General features: G+C 48.0%; 4 protein-coding genes across 4 annotated transcripts; all 4 read left to right on the top strand.

The window, feature by feature from the left end:
* The first annotated feature begins 1,105 nt into the window (after positions 1-1,105).
* On the top strand, positions 1,106-9,473 carry tmc2a (transmembrane channel-like 2a). Its single transcript, XM_084694246.1, has 20 exons — positions 1,106-1,142; positions 1,463-1,501; positions 1,605-2,037; positions 2,338-2,493; positions 2,855-2,945; positions 3,051-3,132; positions 3,449-3,555; positions 3,880-3,978; positions 4,568-4,710; positions 4,871-5,018; positions 5,261-5,449; positions 5,635-5,814; positions 5,895-6,053; positions 6,387-6,515; positions 6,801-6,868; positions 7,200-7,439; positions 7,751-7,876; positions 8,342-8,420; positions 8,664-8,787; positions 8,882-9,473. The coding sequence occupies exons 1-20, from the start codon at positions 1,106-1,108 to the stop codon at positions 9,091-9,093; spliced, it is 2,841 nt and encodes a 946-aa protein (XP_084550372.1). The 3' UTR covers positions 9,094-9,473.
* A 485-nt stretch (positions 9,474-9,958) lies between these two features.
* Positions 9,959-13,388, top strand: LOC146220239 (annexin A1-like). Its single transcript, XM_084693688.1, has 12 exons — positions 9,959-10,169; positions 10,344-10,414; positions 10,618-10,723; positions 11,089-11,183; positions 11,349-11,462; positions 11,579-11,669; positions 11,747-11,883; positions 12,038-12,131; positions 12,456-12,551; positions 12,752-12,810; positions 13,006-13,128; positions 13,215-13,388. Exons 1-12 carry the CDS (start codon positions 9,959-9,961, stop codon positions 13,269-13,271), a joined length of 1,254 nt encoding a protein of 417 aa, XP_084549814.1. The 3' UTR covers positions 13,272-13,388.
* A 235-nt stretch (positions 13,389-13,623) lies between these two features.
* Positions 13,624-19,664, top strand: slc30a5 (solute carrier family 30 member 5). The gene is made up of 16 exons (XM_084693627.1): positions 13,624-13,992; positions 14,234-14,356; positions 14,469-14,535; positions 14,642-14,727; positions 14,820-14,907; positions 15,105-15,192; positions 15,411-15,487; positions 15,602-15,772; positions 15,887-16,175; positions 16,600-16,808; positions 17,220-17,377; positions 17,613-17,742; positions 17,978-18,260; positions 18,479-18,705; positions 19,020-19,148; positions 19,371-19,664. Exons 1-16 carry the CDS (start codon positions 13,922-13,924, stop codon positions 19,539-19,541), a joined length of 2,367 nt encoding a protein of 788 aa, XP_084549753.1. The 5' UTR covers positions 13,624-13,921; the 3' UTR covers positions 19,542-19,664.
* Positions 19,665-20,310: 646 nt separating this feature from the next.
* Positions 20,311-23,391, top strand: ccnb1 (cyclin B1). Its single transcript, XM_084693628.1, has 9 exons — positions 20,311-20,470; positions 20,714-20,845; positions 20,925-21,029; positions 21,170-21,358; positions 21,631-21,789; positions 22,013-22,249; positions 22,331-22,471; positions 22,636-22,746; positions 23,065-23,391. The coding sequence occupies exons 1-9, from the start codon at positions 20,450-20,452 to the stop codon at positions 23,167-23,169; spliced, it is 1,200 nt and encodes a 399-aa protein (XP_084549754.1). The 5' UTR covers positions 20,311-20,449; the 3' UTR covers positions 23,170-23,391.
* The last annotated feature ends 1,236 nt before the right edge of the window (positions 23,392-24,627 follow it).

Below are 24,627 nucleotides of genomic sequence, written 5' to 3'. Positions count from 1 at the left end.
ACTGTAATGGGCTGGAAAACTAAACTAGTCCACTAATTAGGACTCATTTTATAACATGTGTGTTTTGGCTCATGTGAGAACATGATCACGTGTGTGTGTGTGTGTGTTAACCCTGATGGGCCTGACGACCGTGTAATGGAGTCATTTGGCTGTGGAAGATGAACTCCTCTCCATTATTAAATGGGGATCAGGGTCTTGGATTGTATGTCATCCTGTGTGACTGCTGTCTGCAACACAAACACAACACAAACACAACACAAACACACACAAATACTTTATCACCGAAACATATTTAGTCACTTTAATCCTCATGCTCCCTTGGGTCTCTACTGCCCTGAGGAGCAGTCAAACAGACATCAGAGTTCAGGACTACCTCTAATGGACCAGAAACCCAACCCTTCATTAAATCTTTAAGGCGGCTCGTCTTGTGTCGTGGTCAGGGTGTCCTGTGACCAGACGAGTGAGAGTGTCTCTAACAGAACAGTTTACAAGGACTGTTCCTCCTTTTCCCTTGAGGAGCGCTGACCAGCTCGGAGGTTCGGTCCAGAACGCTGGACTGACAGATTGACAGATGCAGAGCAACTCCATCAGATCCTGTTGATGTATCTACAAACATGTATCTCCACAAACTTGTCTCTCTCAGTTTAACGGTACCAGAAGTCACATCATCCTTCTCAGCATCCTCATACAGATCTAGAATGTTCCCTTGACTGGGTCTCAGATCTCCTGACAGAACATGATAGAACCGTCTCGCCTCAGAGCTCAACGACACATATGGAATTCTCTTGAAACTTTCGTCCGGGAACCGATGCGGGTCACGTGAGATGGTTGTCATGGTGACAGGGGTGACTAACCTGCGCGTGGCTCGCATTAGGTGCCAGTCTGAGCTGAGGACGCTGTGGCAGGTGTTGGGCATTCAGGGCGCTGAGCACAGAGACAGGAAGGGGAACGGAGAGAAGCAGAAGGAGAAGAAAGGTTCAGAAAGAAGCAGGAAGTAACAAGAAGCAGAAGAAGAAGAAGCAGGAAGGAACAAGAAGCAGAAGAAGAAGAAGCAGGAAGGAACAGGAAGTGGGACTGTGAGGGGAGTTCCACCCAGCGTACAACCATGCCTCGGAAAGCTAATGCGGCCAAGATTGAGGATGGTGAGCTGGTCGTCTAACCCTAACCCCACCCTAATCCCAATCCCAACCCTAACCCCACCCTAATCCCAACCCCAACCCTAACCCCACCCTAATCCCAACCCCAACCCTAACCCTAACCCCACAGGAGAGGTGCTAGTGTTCATGGCGATTAGTCACTGACTGTGCAGTAACCTGACACTGAAGGCCTCGCACCTGTCTGCATGCTTTTATTTTTTAGAGGTGATGACGGTGATGATAACATTTATTGTACAGTTGTGCTGACGGCTGTTTTTGGAGATTCTAGTCTGATGGTGCCTCTGTGTGTGTTCGGTCTCTTCCAGTTGGGATAGTGATTGACGGGGACGTGAGTGACAGCGAGGGTAAGTGGAGATGACTGGAAATGAGACAAAAGATCACCTAGCTCCATTGTTGTGTTTACCTGTGCCTTGGTGTGTGTCTGCGTGTGTGTGTGTGTGTGTGAAGATGACACCAGTCGAAAGAGAGGGAACAGACGGCCAGCGGCCGGGAGGGGAGCGAAGCGGGGCAAGAAGCCGGCCAGCGAGGAAGACGAGGATGAAGACGAGGAGGAAGACAAGACTCCCAGGAACCGCAGGGCAGCCAATAAGAAGAAGCCGGCCAAGTCACGTGACACCGACGACGAGAGCGAGGACGAAGCCCCCAAGAAGAGGAGGGGGGGCGGGGGGGCAGCCAATAAGAAGAAGGGAAAAGGGGGCAAGGCCCCGGATAGTGAGGAGGACAGCGAGGAGGAGCAAGGGAACAAGAGAAGGAAGGGAGGAGGAGGAAAGAAGCAGAAAGAGGAGCAGAACAGCAAGGATAAGAAAGGAGAGGGGAAGGACAAAGGGAAAGATAAAGACGATGACAAGGACAAGAAGAAGAAAAAGAAGAAAGACAGCAGGTAGCTGGAATGACGTTACCACCTGAATGACGACCCCATTCACAGTTTGATAGCCATGACAACACCCTTGGTGTACTGTGTACAGTTAGGAGGAACGCGGCATATCAATTGTGACTTTGCTGAGTCATGTTGTAATCTGTAATCCCTCCTCCTCTCCTCCTCCTCCTCTCCTCCTCCTCCTCTCCTCCTCATCCACCCCCTCCTCCTCCACTTTTCATACACCCCTCTTCCTCTCCTCCTCGTCTCTCTCTTCCTCATCCTCATCATCCTCTCCCTCTCCTCACCCTTCGCTCCGTCCAGTTCCTCGGATTCCAAAACAGACGAGGAGGAGGAGGAGGAGTCCATGTCGGAGGGAGAGATGGCCCGGCTGATGGAGGAGGTGGAGGAGAAGAAGAAGCTGATCACCATCATGAGGACCAAGCCCTGGAGGATGCACCGCAGGCTCCAACACCTCAAGTAAGGAGAGGAGACTCACACAGCTGGGTACAGCTGGGTTCAGCTGGGTACAGCTGGGTGCTGTAAATTGCCAACGTTGCAATCAAAGTGCTGAATAAGAACTTTAAAAAGCGGTTACACACCTTGGTCGGAGGGTCAAAACATTAGATTTTTATACTAAAACGTGGGTGACTTGTCACATGACCTCTCGTCACATGACCTCTCGTCACATGACCTCTCTTCACATGACCTCTCGTCACATGACCTCTCGTCACATGACCTCTCGTCACATGACCTCTCGTCACATGACCTCTCTTCACATGACCTCTCGTCACATGACCTCTCGTCACATGACCTCTCGTCACATGTCACTGTGTCTCAGGGAGGCCCAGCAGTTTGTGGACAAGTTTGAAGGCGCCCTGGGGAAGGGGAAAGGGAGGAAGTGGTATGCCTACAAGGTCATGATGATGAAGGTGCGAGTCTGACCTCACCTGTGTGGCTCAGACCAACTGGGCATGCTCACGTTTGCCATCACAAACAGATGTCAGAAAATTCACCTTGAACTCTTCTTTTGTCAGAAATGGATCAAGTTCCAAAGAGATTTTGAGAACTTCAGAACCACCTGCATACCTTGGGAACGGAAGATCAAAGAGGTGGAGAGTGAGTGACCAGTGAGAGAAACATCCACTCTTTTGATCGATAGATCAATCGATAGATATATGTATTACAGATATATAAACAGATACTTTGAGGAAATTGTGTCGTTATAGCAGTATATCAAAAATGTCATGCACAATTGCACAAATCATGGATTGTATCAAAACAATCAATATAAATGTTATACACAAATTATGCACAGAAGGACAGGGAACATACAACATGTAATATTAAATCTACATGAAGCTAACAGCTGTTCAGAATGATGTTGCTCAACACTCCCACCTGGTGGATAACCTGAAAACTGCTCCACCCTCAGGTCACTTCGGGTCTTCGGTGGCGTCTTACTTCATCTTCCTGCGGTGGATGTACGGAATGAACCTGGTCCTCTTCGGCTTCACGTTCGGCCTGGTGGTGATCCCTGAGGTAAAACTGCTCAAACACACCAGTTTTACTGTTTGTCGCTTTGGATAAAAGCATCTGTTAAATTAATGAAATGTCAAATGTCAATGTTCAACATCCAGGGGTTAAAGGGACATTCTGCCCATCATTGGTTAGGGAATTCCTTTGTCATATAAGACTGTAGTAGTTGGATGATGTTGTCGTTGCACTCTGTCTGGTATAAAACATAGACTGTTCTTTGATGCCAGTGAAACGCTGAGAAAACTGAACACTCTTGATCTTCCCTCCTGCTCAGGTTCTGATGGACCAGCCCATGTTGTTGTTGTTGTTGTTGTTGTTGTTGTGCAGGTTCTGATGGGGCTGCCGTATGGGTCCATCCCCAGGAAGACGGTGCCGAGGGCAGAACAGGCCACCGCCCAGGACTACGCCGTCCTCACAGACTTCAACGTGGGTCAAAACACACCAGCCCAACAGTAGATCACAGCAGATCACAGTAGATCCCAGCAGATCACAGTAGATCACAGTAGATCACAGCAGATCACAGTAGATCACAGTAGATCACAGTAGATCACAGCATATCCCCGCAGATCACAGTAGATCACAGCAGATCACAGTAGATCACAGTAGATCACAGTAGATCACAGCAGATCACAATAGATCACAGTAGATCACAGCAGATCACAGTAGATCACGGTAGATCCCAGTAGACTAGACCCCCAGTAGATCCCAGTAGACTAGACCCAACTTTAGTGTCATTGCAAACATGCACAGCTGTACAGTACAGCAGTGAGATGAGGGATAGAGCAAGTTTCTCCTCATTGATGTTGCCCTCAAGATGTGTTGATGTTGTAGATAAGATCATTATTGCTCTGTGCCTGGTCAAATACAAACTGCTTCTTGGCAGCAATCTCCATTGATAAAGGCCTACTGTTATAGCCATACACGTCTACTCCTTGATTATCTGCTTTATTTTCCACATGCAGCATTTATATGTCACTGTATTTAAAAGCGTAAAAAAATAATATATATATTTCAGGGATACTGCAAATACTCTGTGCTGTTCTACGGTTACTATAACGACCAGAGGACCATCGGCTTGCTGAAGTTCCGGCTGCCCCTGTCCTACCTCATGGTGGGGGTTGGTACCTTCGGCTACAGCCTGATGGTTGTCATACGCACGTAAGTCGACGATGCTTAGTCACGGCTAGGGCTGGACTCACTGGTGATATGTTTAGAGACAACGCTGCTTCTGTGTGCTAGGTTACGTATTCAACGGTTGTATAATGTCTTGCCCTCTGAGTAATGTAGCTATACTCGGATTTTTCTCTGCGGTCGCTAGGATGGCGAAGAACTCTGATGTCGGGGGAGGTGACGGAGACGAGTCAGAGTTCACGTTTGCGTGGAAGATGTTCACAAGCTGGGATTACCTCATCGGGAACTCTGAGACCGCAGACAACAAATACGCCTCCATCACCACGAGCTTCAAGGTAACCATGGAAACACGCAGATCATGTTGAATCACTTTGGATAAAATACACTTCTAATCTAAGTTAAGAAAATGAAAAAAATGTGTTTTTATCTTTGGATGAAAGCGTCTGTTGTAGACGCAGAAAAAAAAGTAATCGCTTTGGATAAAACCATCTTCTGAATAAATAAAATGTATCAAATATATGTTTATCAACCAGTCCCAGTAAACTGACCCAACTCCCCTGTGCCTGTCCATCTCCAGGAGTCCATCGTAGACGAGCAGGAGAACCAGAAAGACGAGAACATTCATCTGAGGAGGTTCCTGCGCGTCCTGGCTAACTTCATGATCATCTGCTGCCTTGGAGGAAGCGGGTATCTCATCTTCTTCGTGGTGAAGAGGTCACAAGAGTTTGCCAACAGGGACGACCTGAGCTGGTACGAAAAGAATGAGGTATGAGCCCTTTAAAACCAACGCAATTTTTGATGCGCTTTTCTACGTACTGTTGTTGTTCAGATGTTTTTGTTGCCGTGTTGTTGAGAAATTACTATTGTTGCACTGTGCACCAGGTAAAACACTAAAGATTTTAGTTAATACATGACGTAAACTGAGGATGTACTGCATCTTGTCTGTCGCAGCTGGAGCTCATCATGTCCCTGTTGGGCCTGGTCTGTCCTCCGCTGTTTGAGACCATCGCTGAGCTGGAGGAGTACCACCCCAGGATCGCCCTCAAGTGGCAGCTGGGCCGCATCTTCGCCCTCTTCCTGGGCAACCTCTACACCTTCCTGTTCGCCCTGTTCGACGAGGTCAACAACAAGGTAGCGATCTGATGTGATGTCACCCAGTATGAACCCCCCCAGGCCTCACCCCTGTCAGTAGCTTGTGTCTTGTGGTGCAGCTGGAGCAGGAGAAGGCCCTCAGGAACGCGTCCATCTGGGCGCAGAAGGAGTACTACGCCAACTTCACCCTCTACAATAACGACTCGGAGGCCACGGCCCCTCCCATGGACCCCGGTGATGTCATTAGAGGACCCTGCTGGGAAACCGCCGTCGGCATAGTAACGAGAAAACTAACCTTTGACCTCATTATGTTAACCTTTTATTTAAACTGTCGCATAACCAGTACATTCTCCAGTCACTACATGCATTCTACATTCATTCTATTCAGTGACCTAATATATTGCACATTCATGCTATACATTCACTAAAACCTTACAGTGTATTAAAACATCTTCTCGAACTGAGGCACGAGATGAATAATGAAATAAATTGAAACAGTACACTTATAAATACTGATTAGATATGGTAGGTTTACGGCCAGCTTTAACGGTGTGACGTATTCTGCCGATTAAGTTCTCTCAGCTTCTCTTGTTGTGGTGTCGATCTTGCAGGAGTTTGTCAAGCTGACCGTGTCAGATATTCAGGTGACCTATCTGACCATCCTGATTGGGGACTTTGCCAGGGCCGTCATCGTCAGGTTCCTGAACTACTGCTGGTGCTGGGATCTGGAGTCGGGATTTGTGAGTAGAAATAACCATGAGAGATGTTACAGAGAGAGGGAGATATCAGACAGGGAAGACAGAGAGATATTGAAGAGAAAGAGAGAGAAGTGTGAGAGAGATAATCGAGAGATATTAGGTAGAGGTATTATAGATAGACAGAAATTAGTAATTATTTTGGGATTATAGATATATTACAGAGATAATAGAAATGAAATATAGAAATGAGAAAAAAATAATAATAGAGATGTGAGGTTGGAAAGGAACTGCCCCGCAGTGCTAAATGACCCTGCTCTCTCTCCATAGCCTTCGTATGGGGAGTTTGACATCAGTGGCAACGTGCTTGGCCTGGTCTTCAACCAGGGCATGATCTGGTATGCTCGCCTCTCTCCACGCAGGGACCGGGTCACAACAGTAATAACAACAACGACAGGTTCATATGTCGCTTTTATCCAAAGCAACATACAGATGGGGAATTAAACCTGTAACCTCGTTATCTACAGTCAAATACTCTAACCACTAAGCTACACCCACTCATATGCAAACATAATCACAGTCTAGTAATTTAGCAGATACTTTTATCCAACAGAGAAGGAGCGACTTCTTGATGTTCAGAATCTCAGTCCCTGGGCTGGGTGGTGATCATGGCTCCGTGGTCGTCATGGAAGCGGTGACCATGGTTCCCTGTGTGTGTGTTCCTGGCAGGATGGGGGCGTTCTACGCTCCGGGGCTGGTGGGCATCAACGTGCTGCGCCTGCTCACCTCCATGTACTACCAGTGCTGGGCCGTGATGAGCACCAACGTGCCCCACGAGAGGGTCTTCAAGGCCTCCAAGTCCAACAACTTCTACATGGGTCTGCTGCTGCTCATCCTGTTCCTCAGCCTGCTGCCTGTGGTCTACACCATCATGACCCTGCCGCCCTCCTTTGACTGTGGGCCCTTCAGGTAGGGTTAGGGTCCGTCAGGTAGGGTTAGGGTCCTTCAGGTAGGGTTAGGGACCTTCAGGTAGCGTTACGGATCTTCAGGTAGGGTTAGGAACCTTCAGGTAGGGTTAGCGACCTTCAGGTTAGGGTTAGCGACCTTCAGGTTAGGGTTAGGGACTTTCAGGTAGGGTTAGGGACCTTCAGGTAGGGTTAGGGACCTTCAGGTTTTTTCAGACGTATACTGTAATACACACACACACAGTGTATACTGTAATACACACACACACACACACACACATGCTACTGTCTGATTATCTGGGTATCTCTCTGCAGTGGGAAGGCCAAAATGTTTGACGTGATCATGGAGACTATCGACCTGGACCTTCCTGCCTTCATGGGAACCCTTTTTAGCTACGCAGCCAACCCGGGCCTCATCATACCAGCTGTGCTGCTGATGGTGTGAGTAATCATCATATGCTTTTCATATGCACTGTTTGCTTTGGATAAAAGCATCTGCTGAAATAATGTCATTTCAAATGAAGACGTCGATTACCCCCGCCCACGCATGCTGCCTCTCACCCAGTTGTTCACATCATTCCAACTGTGGACAATGATTCATTTGGGGTTAGACGCTTTCATTATAACGACATAAAAACAGTGCATGTAGAAAATACAGTAGAAAGTGAATTGTTCTACCAGTAGCTCAGTGATCAGAGTCGGTATTGACTTGATACATCACAAAGTAACATCTCAGCTACCAGGCGCAATATCAGGAACAACATTAACATCTCAGCTACAATATTCCATCCCAGTGGTCCAGTCCAGTAAAAACAACTTCATATTTTAAGTGCCACAACAAACAGGACTGAGGCATTTAAACATGTGAAGTGAGGCAGTAATGAAGGGTTGTGTCTCCTGGGTTAGACTGGCCATCTACTACCTGAACTCGGTGTCTGAGGCCTACCAGAACGCCAACAACGAGCTGAAGAAGAAGATGCAAATGGTGAGACAGTCCAGAGCTTCATTCATCCTTCACACTGCGTGAATGTGTCACGTTGAAGGAATCGTATTTTTATCGTTCTGTTTTAACCAAAGTTATATGCTGACTTGGGCTCTTTCTCCATCTCTTTCCCTGTCTCTTTTTATGTCCATCTCTTTTTCTTTCTTACTCCCTCTCTCTCCATCTCTTTCCCCCCCTCTTTCTATCTCTCTCTATCTCTCTTCCTGTCTCTCTCTCTCTCTCCAGCAAAGAGATGAGGAGAAGAACAGGAGGAACAACACAGACAGCACGAACCAGGTGATGAAAGACCTGGAGGACCTGCTGCCGAACCGTTCTCTGGCCCCCCCGCCGCCCCCACAAAGCAGCACAGGTGAGTCGTCGTCCCCCCTCCTCTTCCTCGCCAGTCAACTACCCAGTCTAGTTAGAGCTGCTCTCCTCTTCTTCCTCTTCCTCCTCTTCCCCAGACAACAACCCAGCTCCAGGAGGGAAGGCTGCGAAGGTGAAGCCTGGAGCGGCTGGTGTCAGCCTGCAGAAGGACGTGTCCCTGGCGTCCCCTAACCCCCGAGGACCGGTCAACCGGCCCCCAGGACCGCGGGGGCCCGGGCCCCTTCCTGGGAACCCCCAGGGGCCAGGGCCAGGGCGGGGCCGGGGCCGGGGACAGCCTCCTCCACGATAGTGACCTTGAGGGCAGGGGCTGGGGCTGGGTTTGGTGCTGGAGGCCAGGGTTGGGGGCTAGAGGCTGGGGCCAGGGCCAGGGCCAGGGCCGATGGAGGGAACAGGCCTCTTCTATGACACCCTGGGTAGAATCTGTGTGACCCTGTCTAAACGTCCACTGACTGAACATACTGTTCTAAAGAACTGACCCAAATATGGACTTGTGATTATGTAAATAATAAAATATGTTTTATTATATATCTCCATTGACTTGCATTCAACTTGACTTGTTTTGTGAAGGAATAATGATCTATGATAATGATCTTATACATTGAAGTGATAGTTTTAACATTTTACAAATATAACCTTACGGTCATGCTTTTTATTTAAAAAATATAACGCTCATGGCTTTGTAATTCAGTGAATGACAATAAATGGTATCATTATAACATCTTATTGTCAAAATAGTCTCTCTTTCATCCGTTAGTTCACCATTGTTGTGTTAGCTTTGACACACTGAAACATTATAAACATGGTTTACGTAACAAACTTTGTTAGAATGTGTGGTGTTTGAACAATGTGTTTTCATGCTACAGTAATATGCAGTGTTACACTGTGGAGATATTTTGCAACAGGAAGAATCTAGGTGGACATCGGCTGTCAAGGTGTGTCAAATACCTGAGTGGGTGTGAAAAGAAACCAGCTGGACCTGTCCTCCAGCCCTGCACTTCCCACTAACACATCCTTCAGAAGTTACCACATGAAAGTCACTGCTTGGAATGCTCAAGATGTTGCCTCAATCTAATTGAAATTCACGTTTAATCAATGAAGACAGTTGTTCAAACACACAACTTGCCCAAGATGGAATCCATGATGTGTTTGATACAATGTGGGCGAGGCTATGGGCATCTCAGGCTGAAACTATATGGATCCTCTCAGCCAATCATCCCCACCCTCGCAGACTGTGTGAATCCTCCAGACCAATCATCTCCTCCGTCATGCTGAAAACAGGAAGTGGGCCGTGGCTCTGCAAGGTGCGCTTCTTTAAAGTCAGAAACACCTTGGATCTACACACACAAGATCTGCTCAGCAAATCAGGTATGTTTTCTTCTTGTAATCACCTGAAGAAGTTTTGTGTTGTTTCGTTTGTTTTAATAATGACATTTGTGAAGACAGAGGCCAGATGGAGAGCTGGAAGTTTGTGCACGTTTGTAGTTGCGGTTAGGATTTCAATTTTAATCCTCAATTCCCTTGTGTCTAATTACCTATCAGGAAAGATGTCATTCTTCACAAAATTCTTCAAAAACATCGTCCATAAAAGGAAGCAGGATAACTCGGCTGGGGTGAGTGCGAGTTCTTCTGTCTCAACAACACATCTGTAGTGAAAAGTAAATCACACCAGATTAGACCACATTAACATGTCTTTTTGACAGTGAAAGCAACAGCTCATGTCACTAATCAGTTTTCATGTCAAGGAAGCTTTGTTTCACAGTCTGGTTTAGCATCTTGATGCGACAGTATACCTGAAAACCTTCTTCTTCTGCAGGCCAAGGGCCAATCCAAGTCCTATTTGAACGGCACTGTGGCTCCCTACCCTTCCTTCAGTGCCAGCAGTGACGCTGCTGCTCTGGAGAAAGCCATCAAAGCCAAAGGTAGGAGGGAACCAGGGAAGCACATGTTGGATGAGTTGAATTGGTTCAACTCCTCAACATAAACATCAAGCACTCGCTGCTTCTAGTATTTCAGCGGCGTAGCTCACAAGGCCTGTAGTTGTGTCCCAATACCCATAGTACCAGTCAAACTAAATAGTACATAGTATGTCAATTACAATATGGATAAAATACCAGGATGTCCTATTGCAGACGGTCAAAGTTTTGCGGTATCTAAGCCAGCACACTTTTCTGGCTAGTCTGACCCACAGTCCTAAAAAGATGTGTTGCATCAACTGATTTGGGATGCAGGGCTGCAGTGTCGCATGTGTGTTTCCGTGAGTCATGTATGACGTTGTGCCCTGCAGGAGTGGACGAGGACACGATTATAACAATGATGGTTCAGAGGAGCAACGACCAGAGGCAGAAGATTAAGGAGGTCTACAAGCAGTCAACAGGAAAGGTAAGACATGGAGACTGAAGGTGATGTTTAATCCAGGAGACTGGACCGAGGTTCTTTACAAATACAACTAAAGATTGCACCGACTCAAGCCAAGCACCCCAAAGTTATCTTCCAGATAACCACCCCATAGCTAACTGCCCCCAGCTAACCCTCCTTCTATCTCAGGATCTGACGGATGCCCTGAAGTGGGCTTTGACGGGCCATCTGGAGGACGTGGTCCTGGCCCTGCTGATGACCCCTGCACAGTTTGATGCCCACCACCTCAGGAAGGCCACAAAGGTAAACGAGCACGATCATGTTGCCACGTTTTTAAGTACTGACGAATGATCAAAACGCTGTTTGTTGACGTTACATCTCTCAGAATGTTGATTTCCTCTGCCGGGTGTGTCGTGCAGGGCCTGGGGACCGACGAGGACGTCTTGGTGGAGATCCTGGCGACGCGGACCAACAGCGAGATCAACGAGATCAAGAGGACCTTCAAGGAAGGTTTGTAGACGCCTGCGGTTCCCCATCTCTCTCGTGTGAAGAGTTTTGACTGACGTGTGAACTTCCTTCCACCGCAGAATACAAGCAGGACCTGGAGGAGGTCATTAAGAGTGAGACAGGTGGAGACTTTGCCCAGGCTCTGCTGGCCCTGCTGAAGGCGACCAGAGACGAGAGTATCTACGTGGACGATGACCGGGCCAGGAGGGACGCCACGGTAACAAAGCCTCTCTGTCTTCAGACGCCATGCTGGTGGAGCACGGCAACGGACATGTGTGTGGGGGTGGGGGGATGTGGTGGTGTGTGGGGGGGTGGGGATGGGGGGGTGTGTGGGGTGTTTTCAAACCGGAGGGTGTGCGTTTGTGTTCCAGGCTCTGTTCGAAGCGGGGGAGAACGTCAAAGGAACGAACGTGTCGGTCTTCATCGACATCCTGACCAGCAGGAGTGGCCCTCAGCTGTCCAGAGGTGAGAGGGCTCACAGGGGGACGAGGACCACACATCAAATCTGAACAAATTGTGAAAATCTGAAAAAATCGTCCCAGCGGCCTTAAAAGATGCCCACAGAACTGTACCTAAACCATGTGGGAGAAACTGATTTACAAATCCAAAGGCAAAACTATCTTAACTGAATAACCCGACTCCCACACACGGGCAACACCCAGAATAACAGGTCTTGTCACACACGCCCTGCAGAAGTGGAGCAATGCACACGAGGATGTGTCCTTCCTGTGGCCATGACAACATACCTGATACCATGACAACATACCTGTAACCCTTCTTGCGTTGTAGCATTCCAGAAGTACTCTGATATCAGTGACACGGAGCTGCCCAAAGCCCTGGTCACGGAGCTGAAGGGAGACATCGAGGACTGCCTCATAGACATCGGTGAGAACCTCCCCCAGTTTCATGTTTGTTATTTGTAACGTTTGTAAAGTTCTTCCCTTGGCAGTTTCCTAGAGGGTCATCTAAACCTTTTTAATAAATACATTCTAATGTTGTATGAGCTTGTCCCTGCTGGTGTTGTGACATTCTGTGGCACCTTGACCAGCAGACTGGATCTTAAAGCCGTCTCTCTGATTCTGCAGTGAAATGCGCCTGGAGCACGCCAGCTTTCTTTGCCGAAAAACTCCACCTGTCTATGAAGGTAAAACTTTCAGGGTGTGTGCTTGTGGGCATGTGTGTAACTATGCACACATGCGTGTGTGTGTGTGTGCTGCAGTACCAGGCTGGTGTTCTCTTCCCCTGTGTGTGTGTGTGTGTGTGTGTGTGTGTGTGTGTGTGTGTGTGTGTGTGTGTGTGCGCGTGCGCTGCAGTACCAGGCTGATATTCTCTCCCCCAGGGCGCGGGGACATGTGAGGCTTCCCTGAACAGGGTGCTGGTGAGTCGGTCGGAGGTGGACCTGAGGAAGGTGGCGGAGGAGTACCGCAGCATGTACGGACGCAGCCTGCAGGAGGCCGTGGCGGTGAGACACACTGCTGTGGTGGAGGAAGTGTGTGTGTGTGTGTGTGTAGAATGTTATGGTCATGATGCATGTTTTGTGTTTCTTAGGCGGATACAAAAGGGTATTATGAGAAAATCCTGGTCGCCCTGTGTGGACCTCAGTGAAGACCCGAAACTCCACACAAATAAATTAATATTTTAATAAACATGAATGCATGAGATCTGCATCCTGTGATTACGTACTTCTGAAGCTCTAATAAAAATGACAATGTTTAACGGCAATTGCATGTTTTCGCATCATTCAACTCTCCTGGAAAACTTTATAAAGGATCCTAACTACAGCCAAATTATTTTGACACTATTTGATAGAATACAATCCTAATGGTAAAACGTTTGTTGGTTGTACACGAATAAATGTACGCCGACGTTAAAGTTTTGAGCGCTGGTGGTATTTGCGCAGTCCTGCGCACAGCGCAAGTGTAAGGTTAACAAAGATCTTTTGCGTGACGTGGAATTCACCGTATCCGGAAGCGTGGCCCTAGTACAGCTGAGATGCGATGCTGTGCTTTTGATTTGTTGTTTTCGTGGTCTCTTTAACTCTGCATATGTATGATAATGTACAAACACTGAATTGTAAACGTCAAGGTAACCGTGTATTAGTATGGGCCGGCTTGATATGATGTTCGGTTCAATCACTAGTTCTAATACCGCATAGCTAGCGTCAGCTAAACCCGACAGAAAGGGCTAGCTAGTTGTTAGCCTCGACATCAGAATTACATGGAACATCTCCTGATCGTGTTTTAAATCTCAGAAGAATGGACGAAAAATACAGTAGCAACGTTCTCTCCAGTGGGAAGCTGGGAATGGTGGAAGTGCCCAACGCCAGGTAAACACCACGGTTCCTGGGCTAGATTGCAGGATAGTAAGCTGGTCAGCCCAGCTGTCTGTCAGTGGTGTGGACATCCAAGTTAAGCTCGCTAACGAGATTTCCAGTTCGGAGTAGTTGCTCTGAAATATAGTTTCAAATAAAGAACATAACCATTCCTAATGCCAGGGATTTCGACGTGAATTGTGTTGTTTCATTTAGGTGGAGTTTAGCAGTCTAACTTGATTTGATCCTTTTTCAGATTAACCAGGTACATAGTGTTGCTTCTCATCGCCAAGGTGCTGAAGGCACTTGGGATTTTCGAATCATACGATCTACTCAAAGTTGTCCACATCGTCCAGTTCGTATTTATACTGAAATTAGGGTGAGCATCGTCCCCACGCAATCATACAACACTTTTTGTTATCCTTGGAACCTGACTAAAGATAGTTGAATGAAAACCTTAATAACGTTTTTAACTTCCATATTTTTTTCAGGTGTGCAGTAATCTTACTTTTCTTCCAAAAGCCATTCACTTCTGGGAAAGTGATATCTAAAAGACAGGTTTGTGGCTTAGTTTTTTGGTTCATATATTCATAGAGCCTTCCATGATAAACGCTCACATCAGCAGTTGCTCATATTAACACGACTACTCTGCTCATCATTTCAGTGGATCAAGCTGCTGAAACATGCGGTCGTTAATTGCATCATATCTCTACTGGGGTTCTTTGGCCTGACTCTTTGTGGACCTCTAAGGTAGAGTTGTAAACAAATAACTTGTATAACTCTGGGTGCGGCGTGCGTTGACGTGAGGAGTGCTGCATCTGAGAGGTGTGTTGTCTCTGCAGGGCTCTGCTGCTGTTTGAGCACAGCGACGTGGTGATCCTGGCGCTGCTCGGAGTTCTCTTCACCAGCTCAGGGGGCGGCCCTTCCAAGGTCAACAAACGTCAGACTCTTTCAAACCACAAATAACGTCATAATAATGACACATTCATTTAGCTTCCACCCAAAGTGACGTACAGCAAAACCTGCAACGTCTTCCATCTGCATTCGAGGGTTCTAACCACTGAGCTATACCCTGCGGTCTTTTCTGTATGCTGCTTGAAAAACATGTCCGCCCTGTTCCATTCCAGACCAGAGGTGCAGCTCTCTTCATCATAGCAGTGATTTGCCTCCTCCTCTTCGACAACGATGACTTCATGGCCATGATGGCGGAGCACCGTATCCTTCCGCCGTTGTGAATGACGTCACAATCATGCGACTGTCGTGAATGACGTCACAATCATGCGACTGTCGTGAATGACGTCACAATCATGCAACTGTCGTGAATGACGACACAGTGAACGCCATTTAAGTTCAAAATCTCAGACTTTTTATCCTGAAATATCTCTCTCTCACTCTCCCTGCAAGTGTTTGCCCTAACACTTCCCCTTCTCCAGCTGAAGGGCACCATGACAGCGCTCTGACCCACGCTCTTTACACCGCCATCGCGTTTCTGGGGGTGGCAGACCACAAGGTGAGCCAGTCGTAGCCTAACTCCTTCAGAAGGCGCTTCAGGAGCGCACACCTCTCCTTCCTCCTGACCACCCCGAGGTACCAATGTGTTTTGTCCCTCTCCTGTCTCCATCAGGGGGGTGTGGTGTTGCTGGTGGCGTCCCTCTGCCTGAAGGTGGGCTTCAACACGGCCTCCAGGAAGCTGTCGGTGGAGCTGGGAGGAGCCAAGCGTCTGTACGCCCTGTCCAACCTGGTCTCTGCAGCCGTGCTGCTCCCCTGGGTCATAGTGCTGTCGGTTTCCACTAAGGTAAAACACAGGGAGTACAGTTTACAAGGGGAATTGCACCTGGGACCTAATGCTCTAACCACTAAGCCAAAAACAAACAATAAAAAAAAAAAAAAACTGTCTTCCCGTCTTCAGAGTAAAGTGGAGTCGTGGTCGTCACTCCTGCTTCCGTTCAGCCTTGTCGTGTTCTCCGTCATGATCCTGGAGTTCTACGTGGAGTCCGCCTGCATCTCCAAGATGGAGGCGCCCCGCTGCGCCCGCTACGGCGCCCTCTTCCTCCTGGTCAGCAGCGTGCTGCTGGCCATCTTATGGCCCCACCCCCTCTCCTTCCATCTCAGCTCCATGAACACGCCCCCCCTGAAGGACAACACTGAGCACGTGCTCTCTGGAGGCGTGCTGGTCAGCGCCGTGTTCTTTATAATGGGTGAGCGGAGAGAGAGGGGTGGATAGGAGAGAGAGGGGTGGAGGGGGGGATAGGAAAGAGAGGGGTGGAGGGGTGGATAGGAGAGAGAGGGGTGGAGGGGTGGATAGGAGAGAGAGGGGTGGAGGGGTGGAGGGGTGGATAGGAGAGAGAGGGGTGGATAGGAGAGAGAGGGGTGGATAGGAGAGAGAGGGGTGGAGGGGTGGATAAGAGAGAGAGATGGATGGATGGATGGGGTGGCTTGATGGGGATTCTGGGATTGTGGAAACCCATCTCAATCATGGTCTTAACTTTCCATGAAACCTTTCTCAATTGTATTCTTGCATGTTTTCTGAGCCAATATGCTTACTAAATGCTCTCTGTCTCTCTTTCTCCTTGTCTCTCTCCCTCCGTCTCTTTTTCTTCCCCCCTCTCCCCCTCCCTCCAGCGGACAGCATCTTGTCCTCCCCCTCTAAGAGGGGCCAGAAGGGGACCCTGGTGGGCTACTCTCCTGAGGGAACCCCTCTGTACAACTTCATGGGTGATGCGCTGCAGCACACCTCCCAGTCTCTGCCGCGCTTCATCAAAGACTCGCTCAAGCAGATCCTGGAGGAGTACGACTCCAGGCAGATCTTCTACTTCCTCTGTTTGAACCTGGTGAGCGCCACGCCAGCGTGAGGCTGTTTTGACACGATTGGTTTGAGATTTGATCTCTTGCTTGTCCGTTGCGTTAGATGAAGGATGGTTATGCTGTTGTCTCAAGGTGGTTTGTATTAAAACGGGGTCAGATGGCTGAGCGGTTAGGGAGTCGGGCTTGTAATCAGACGTTTATTGGTGCGATTCCCGGCCGTGCAAAATGACGTTGTGTCCTTGGGCAAGGCACTTCACCCTACCTGCCTCGGGGGAGATTGTCCCTGTACTTGTACCGTGTGCTCTGGATAAGAGTGTCTGAGTGGGGGGGGGGTGTAAATTGCTTTGAACACATGTAACCTGTGTCGACAACAAACATTACTAGCATTATATTTAAGCCCCATATCCTAATCTGTTACCCTTTCCTCTGTGTTAAAGGCCTTCACCTTTGTGGAGCTGTTCTACGGCGTGTGGACCAACAGCCTGGGGCTGATCTCTGACGGCTTCCACATGCTGTTCGACTGCTCCGCCCTGGTGCTCGGCCTCTTCGCTGCTCTCATGAGCCGCTGGAAGGCCACCAGGATCTTCTCCTACGGGTAAGGGGGGAAGCTGCAGCTCACTGGTTAGAGTGTTTGAGTGGAGATCACAGGTTCAAAACCCCCCTCTGTGTGTTGTTTTGGATAACAAACATCTGCCAAATGAATGAATTATTAATATTATTAGGTGTGGTTCCCTGGCCGGATTGTTATGGGGGCTGTTTGATTATTTCCGTCTTAAAATCATCCATGAATTGGAGTAACAAAAAAAATATTAATATATTTTTCCCCCCAGATATGGCCGAGTTGAAATTCTGTCCGGGTTCATCAACGGTTTGTTTCTCATGGTCATCGCTTTCTTCGTCTTCATGGAGTCGGTCACCAGACTGGTCGACCCTCCCAACATCAACACTGACATGCTAACGGTAAGAAACGGCCTGGGTTGATCAAGTGAATGCTGACTTAGGTGACATCTACAGGGAAACATCCCTGACGTAGGTGACATCTACAGGGAAACATCCCTGATGTCTTTGCTCGTTGTGGTTATCCCTGAACTTTCTTTGCCACTTGTGTTATTGTTTTCACTGTGCCTGGTAGATTCAGACTTTCTATATGAATGTGTCTTTCTGTATCTTTCCCCGCCCCCCCCCCCCCCCACAGCCCGTCTCTGTGGGGGGTCTCCTGGTGAACCTGGTGGGGATCTGTGCCTTCAGCCACGCCCACTCCCACGGGAGCTCCAAGGGGGGCTGCTCATCCCAAGACCACGGCCACGCCCACCACGGCCACGCCCACAGCGAACACGGTCATGGTCAGGGTAGTCACGGCCACTCTCACGGCAGCAGTCACGGTCACTCTCACGGTAGCAGTCACGGTCACTCTCACGGTAGCAGTCACGGTCACTCTCACGGTACTGGCGGTGGAGGCATGAACGCCAACATGAGAGGTGAGGTCCTCCGTTAGGTTGTTTATGGGTTCGACTGTGGTGGATGTGTTAGTTAAGCATCAACATGTAGATGCATGAATGCTACCAGGAGAGCAGGAAGTGGGTCAGGGTTTATGCTGTAGGTTGAGACAGGAATATCATGCCAGATGAGTACTACAACATCATTGGCTAGAATGTATTTGCTGTGAGGGGCTCATGGTGGTGTCCCTACCTGCCAGGTGTGTTTCTGCACGTCCTGGCCGACACGCTGGGCAGCGTCGGCGTCATCATCTCCACCATCCTGATTCGCCAGTTCGGCTGGCTGATCGCCGACCCCATCTGCTCGCTCTTCATCTCCACCCTCATCTTCCTCAGTGTGATCCCACTCATCACAGACGCCTGCGAGGTCCTGCTCCTCAGGACCCCTCCCGAGCACGAGAGGGACCTGAACTTTGCCTTAGAAAAGGTTTGATTCTGCAGATTCATCAGATCTCTTTAGCGTAGTAATAATAAGGGTTTTATTGTTTTGTCCTGGGGGGTTTGTGTTGGTTTAAGGGGGCAGTTCTGTGGGCACACGTGAAGCCCTCTGCGAAAAGGGTTATAGAAATAAAACACGATTTTGATTTCATCTGAAGCTGCGTACAAGGGGGTAATTGAACATGGGACCTCTTGTTCTGCAGTGAAATACTCTACCACTGAGCACCCAGTTCCCTTGACCTAAAGCAAAGTTGACGTTGTCTCAACGGCCATTTTACATGAGTCGATGCTGGTCTCTTCCAGATTGAGAAGCTCGAAGGTGTGCTGTCGTACCGGGACGCTCATTTCTGGAGGCACTCTGCCAGCACCGTGGCAGGAACCATCCACCTGCAGCTGATGTCAGACGTGTTGGAGCAGAGGATCATTCAGCAGGTAACGTCTTATCCCTAGAGGAACCTCTCTATCCGCCGTCAAATGCTCTAACCACCGCGCTACAACCCTGTCGCATCACCCCTGGATAAACGCACAACGTTCAGGAAAGTACCGTCTCTTCGGGGGAAAAAAGCGTCGGCTTAAAGAAGCGAACGTCAACTGTAACGTCCCGTGCTGCTCGTCCGTGTGATCCACAAACCCCGCTGTTCTTCTTCTCCTCAGGTGACGTCCATTTTGAAAGATGCGGGGGTGAACAATCTGTCCATCCAGGTGGAGAAGGAGGCGTTCTTCCAGCACATGTCCGGCCTCAGCTCAGGGTTCCAGGAAGTCCTCGCCATGACTCAGCAGATGGAGTCCATGAAATATCTGAACGACGGGACATGCATCATGTAATTTACTTTTTGATTGCGACCAAATAAATCTTTTACTACTTTACTCTTTTTTTTTTTTTTTGACGTGTATAGTATGTATGCGGTTCATTTGTATAATAATAAAAATATTGATATATGAATTTTATCAATCCCGAGTTCTTTGTGGAATCTTTAGTCTAGGTTAAATTGTATTTTTGTGTGGGTTATTTTGACATGCTTAACCATGTAAGCAGGACATTGAGATTTAGTAACAGAAAACGTTGATAAGTTTGTAGTAAAACTTGATAGAACCCAATGCAAATAATTCAAGCTTTCTGCTTTGTTGACAATATATAAACTTGAATATAAGGCATTGGAATGACACAAGCACAGGCTTGTAGGTAAGTAGATGGAAAAGAAAGCCTGGTTATAACAATGATTGTTAAACATAATCATTTAACAATGATTGAGCAGTGAACTAGCAGAGTTGGTTTAGAAATCTAGGCCTATTGACGATTTATTTCACAAGACCATTTGGATTATTCGTGTCATAATAAATGACGTCTTACAGAACTTTACAAACAAGCGTGATGGTAGTGTTCATATCTATGGTAGTGTTCGTCAGTCTGTAATTTTTAAGAACGCATGTAACTAAGGTAAAAAAAAAAAACATGTTTATTTGATATTTACTTTTTAACCTCTATCGTGTTTTGGAGGAAGTGACGAAACAAGATCTAGATCAATTAAGTCACGTGATCAACGGTCGTCCTGGGAAACGCATTCCAAGCAGCTGCAGCCAATCCAATCAAATGAGAGCGAGGTTGGAATGCAGCGAATGAGATTCGAGCCTGCGAGGATTTAAACCAAGACGATTCTCCTTTGGTTATTGTGCAGCAATTGCAGTGTGATATCAGTATCTGTTAACGCGACCACAGCAACACATCTTTTGAAATGGCTCTCCGCATGACCAGAGTAAGTTTATTTTTATATCATAGTTTTGCATGTGTAATTTAGTTGATTTAATGTGGTTCTATTTCTGCTTTCGATCCATTTTCGACGTCTAATGTTGAGTGGCCTCGTGCATAACTTCCTGGACAATGATGGCTCGTGACTTATTTTAGACTTGTTCAGAATTCTGTTGTGTGTGTACGCAATGTGGCAACGGTGTGGAATTGGTGTTAAAGCTTTCACTCAAAGTATACTTGTCTTTTGTAGAACCGCATCGCTTCAGAGAACCCTACTCTCGCGGGCAAGACTGTGCAGGGGAACAAGCCTACACTCAGGCCTCGAGCTGCCCTTGGTGAAATCGGCAACAATGTTGCAGCTCCCAAGCAGTGTCTGAAAAAGGTAACGTTTACTCGGCTTTTTACATTAATGGCTGTTAACGCAAGTTTTTGGCCCATCAATCTAATAGCTTGTTGTACAGGATGCGAAATCGGAGCCTATCAAAGTGGCGGAGAGGAAGGCTAGCACAAGGGTCGAAAAGATCCAGGAAGCAAAGCTGCCTAAAAAAAATGAACCAGAAATTAAGGTGAGGCTCGAACCGAAGAAATATGATGTTATAAAATGGAATTTTAATTAGTGAACTCTTTAATTGTTGAACATGCATCAGTCTCGTCGTGGAAACCCGTTATGTTTTCATCCCCCATACTGAACACTTGTCTCTCTCAGCTCGTGGCGGTGCCCGAGCCCATGTCCCCCACTCCCATGGAGACTTCCGGCTGCGTGCCTAACGACCTGTGCCAGGCGTTCTCCGATGTTCTCCTCACCATCAAGGACGTGGATGCGGACGACTACGACAACCCCATGCTCTGCAGTGAATATGTCAAGGACATCTACAAGTACCTCCAACAGCTCGAGGTTCGATCACTACCAGTTCTGCCTTGGTTTCCTGCCTTAAGCATGCTTCTAGGTCTGAGGGATTTGATTCAGTGCTCTGTAATGGGGAGGGAGAAACTTGCCATGAGCACTAAATTGTTTGATACATTTCCTTCATTAGGGTGCTCACCAGAAGTGCTTAATCATGTAGACTGAGGCCTTATCTGTGTTTTGAATCCAGTATTTTGCTGCATGGTTCCCTCTGCCTTCCCTGTCACTTCACTTTGTTTTGCCCCTTGGTCATGTCCCTGAAGGCTGACCAGGCTGTCAGACCCAAGTACCTGGAGGGGCAGGAGCTCACGGGGAACATGAGGGCCATCCTCATCGACTGGCTCGTTCAGGTCCAGATCAAGTTCCGCCTCCTGCAGGAGACCATGTACATGACAGTGGGCATCATCGATCGCTTCCTCCAGGTAACCTCCTTCGCACTGCTCAGAAACCAAAGTCAACAACTTGTGGGATGCTAGTTTGTGTTTCTGTGGGGATGCCCTTTTATAATTCGCCCAGTTCATGTGTTGGCAAGCTGTTCCTTGTTTACAGGATGTTCTTTTCTGGACTGAAACCAAATGTGAGAACTATCTGCTGCACTTGGTTTACTAAATGAACAAGATGTTAAACTTTGTCTTGACCCGACAGGACAACCCCGTCCCTAAGAAGCAGCTCCAGCTGGTGGGCGTCACGGCCATGTTTGTTGCCTCCAAGTACGAGGAGATGTACCCTCCTGAGATCGCAGACTTTGCCTTCGTCACGGACCGGGCGTACACCACAGCCCAGATCAGGGACATGGAGATGAGGATCCTGAGAGGGCTCAAGTTCAGCTTTGGCCGTCCCCTCCCCCTGCAGTTCCTGAGGAGAGCCTCCAAGATCGGAGAGGTTTGTCCCTCCCCCCTCAGCCGTCCAACATCTTGAATTGCGGCCTCAATCTAAAATGGCTGCCATGTTTGTCCCCTCCAGGTGACTGCTGAGCACCACACCCTGGCTAAGTACTTTGTGGAGCTGACCATGGTGGACTACGAGATGGTGCACTTCCCTCCGTCACAGGTGGCCAGTGCTGCGTTCGCCCTCACCCTGAAGGTCTTCAGCTGTGGGGAGTGGGTAAGAAGCTGAGCCTCCTACGTCATTCTGCTTCAAGACGACCTGTCATCACCCCCACCCGCCCTTTTCATGGCTTCAACTGTGGGGATTTGTGTAGGACAGGCCAGTACCAAAGACCCGTTTATGTTAAATTTGACTAACTCTTGGCTCCACTTCGCCCTCAGAATGAAACCCTTCAGCACTACATGAACTACTCTGAAGACAGCCTGGTGCCAGTGATGCAGCTTATCGCGAAGAACGTCGTCCAGGTGAATGAGGGCCGGACCAAGCACATGGTGAGTGGAGGGTCTGTCTGGACGTGCTCTTACTGGACGTGTTGTAAGGTTACCAGATGATGGCTAGCAGGTTTAGTCTGGAGTACTCTGAGTTTGGTGCTTTGCATAAACCTGGAGGAACTGTACATGTGGTCTTATTATTTTGAAACTGACTTCTAGTGATTTGAACAATTATCAAGTGATGACAGAATTATTGTGCAAAAGCAAGCTCATTGCTTTTTTTGCATTGATGGGTAATTTTTACTTGTGACATGTTCAGTCCTCTGAAATGTCCTCCCTTCAAGAAAGTGAATAATTAAAATGTGACTTTTTCCCCAGGCTGTGAAGAACAAGTATTCGAGTCAGAAGCAGATGAGAATCGCCACTATTTCTCAACTAAACTCCTCGCTGATCAAGGACCTGGCAAAGAAACTGACCTTATGAGACTGATTTTAAGCACCATGTGCTGTTTTGTACAGACTGTATCTAACTTATGTCATTTATAATGTTTTTAGGGAGATGTGTGGTTTGACAGTATTGGGAGATTTGGATATGCTGCCTGCCTAATGGGGTAGAGGCCTTTCTGTAAAAGGCTTTGACCTCTTTGTAACATGATCAATGTGTATACCAAAAGTCTTAATGCCAATAAACGTTTTAAACTTTTAACATGCCGAGTCCTCTTTAACCCATGTTGTCTTGGGTCAAATGACCCGTCACTGTTTACCAGCAGAATCCATAACCCTTTTAGGTGTCCAGAAGGAACACGAGAACAATGATTTAGAGGAGGTATCTGAACATGGGGAATACATACCACACAGAGCACGAAGCAATAATACACCTCTACTTTAAAAGATTACAGTTGACAGGTCTCCTGTAATAAAAATGAATGGTTGTCTGCTGAATAAAAATACAGTCTTTCTGCAATGTGAAGAGGTAAAACCCACACTCAATTGTGATGAATGACAGGTTGTGTCTACATGCAAAATTAGGAGTTTAAAATTACATTAAACTGCTTTATTTTAGGGGTTTGGTGAACGTGGTTCCTTTTTGACCCTTAAGACAAGGGGAGTGTACAGAATGTTAAAACAGAAGGGTTAAACAATACACGTGTGACAACTTGCACTTCACCACCAGATGGCGCTAGAGCCTTGGACACTGAAGACTTGCCTATTGGGTAAGTGTTGTGCTTTAGTGACCCAGTACTTGAGCTAATGCTGAAGCTATCACTTACCACAGGAGATCTACTTCCTGTCTGGGGACCTGCTGGTTCTGACGGCTGCTTGGCCTTTGGGTCCTTTGCCAGCCTGCTAGATGTGTCTAGGCTTCATCAGGTCACATCCTTTTTCCTTGACTTTGCCTGGATGGTTGGTCAAGCTTTACGTTCTCAGTCAAGGACATTTTCTAATGTAATTTCAATTGGTCTAAAATGTACTCAGGCTCAAGTATTTCAATGTGTCTGCTGAGACTGTTGCTTACATGGGTGTCAAGTTGATTTGCCTACTTTTGAATGACCTAACCAGCCAACGTGCTTGTAGCACCTGACCTTCAACCCCAATAGAAATCCCATTTAGACGAGGTCACCTTGTCTGTCAGCCGGCCTCCCCGCTTCCTGTCTGCTCGGCCGGTACCCCCGCCGTGTCCCTCCTGGGAGGGGAAGCTCCAGTCGGACCGGCTGGCCTCCAGAGGGGCATGAGGACCCCAGAATAACACTGGCAGATGCAGGGAGGAGGTCCTGGGCCCAGCTGGAGCACCCGGCCTCAATTACGATTGATCCCGCAGCACGTAGTTAAGGCTAATGGACACAGCTAAGAGGGGACACTCATCTCTCCAGGCCGTGTTCAGCTGAGGGCTGGAGGGATCCCTCTGTAACCAGACACTCCTGGGGGTACTGAGCTCACCCCA

This window comes from Hypomesus nipponensis, chromosome 27 (assembly GCF_054491055.1).
Source record: "Hypomesus nipponensis isolate SF chromosome 27, ASM5449105v1, whole genome shotgun sequence".
In the NCBI taxonomy this organism is placed as follows: domain Eukaryota; kingdom Metazoa; phylum Chordata; class Actinopteri; order Osmeriformes; family Osmeridae; genus Hypomesus; species Hypomesus nipponensis.
The sequence above is the reverse complement of the archived record's forward strand: the minus strand, read 5'-3'. Positions and strand labels throughout refer to the sequence as shown.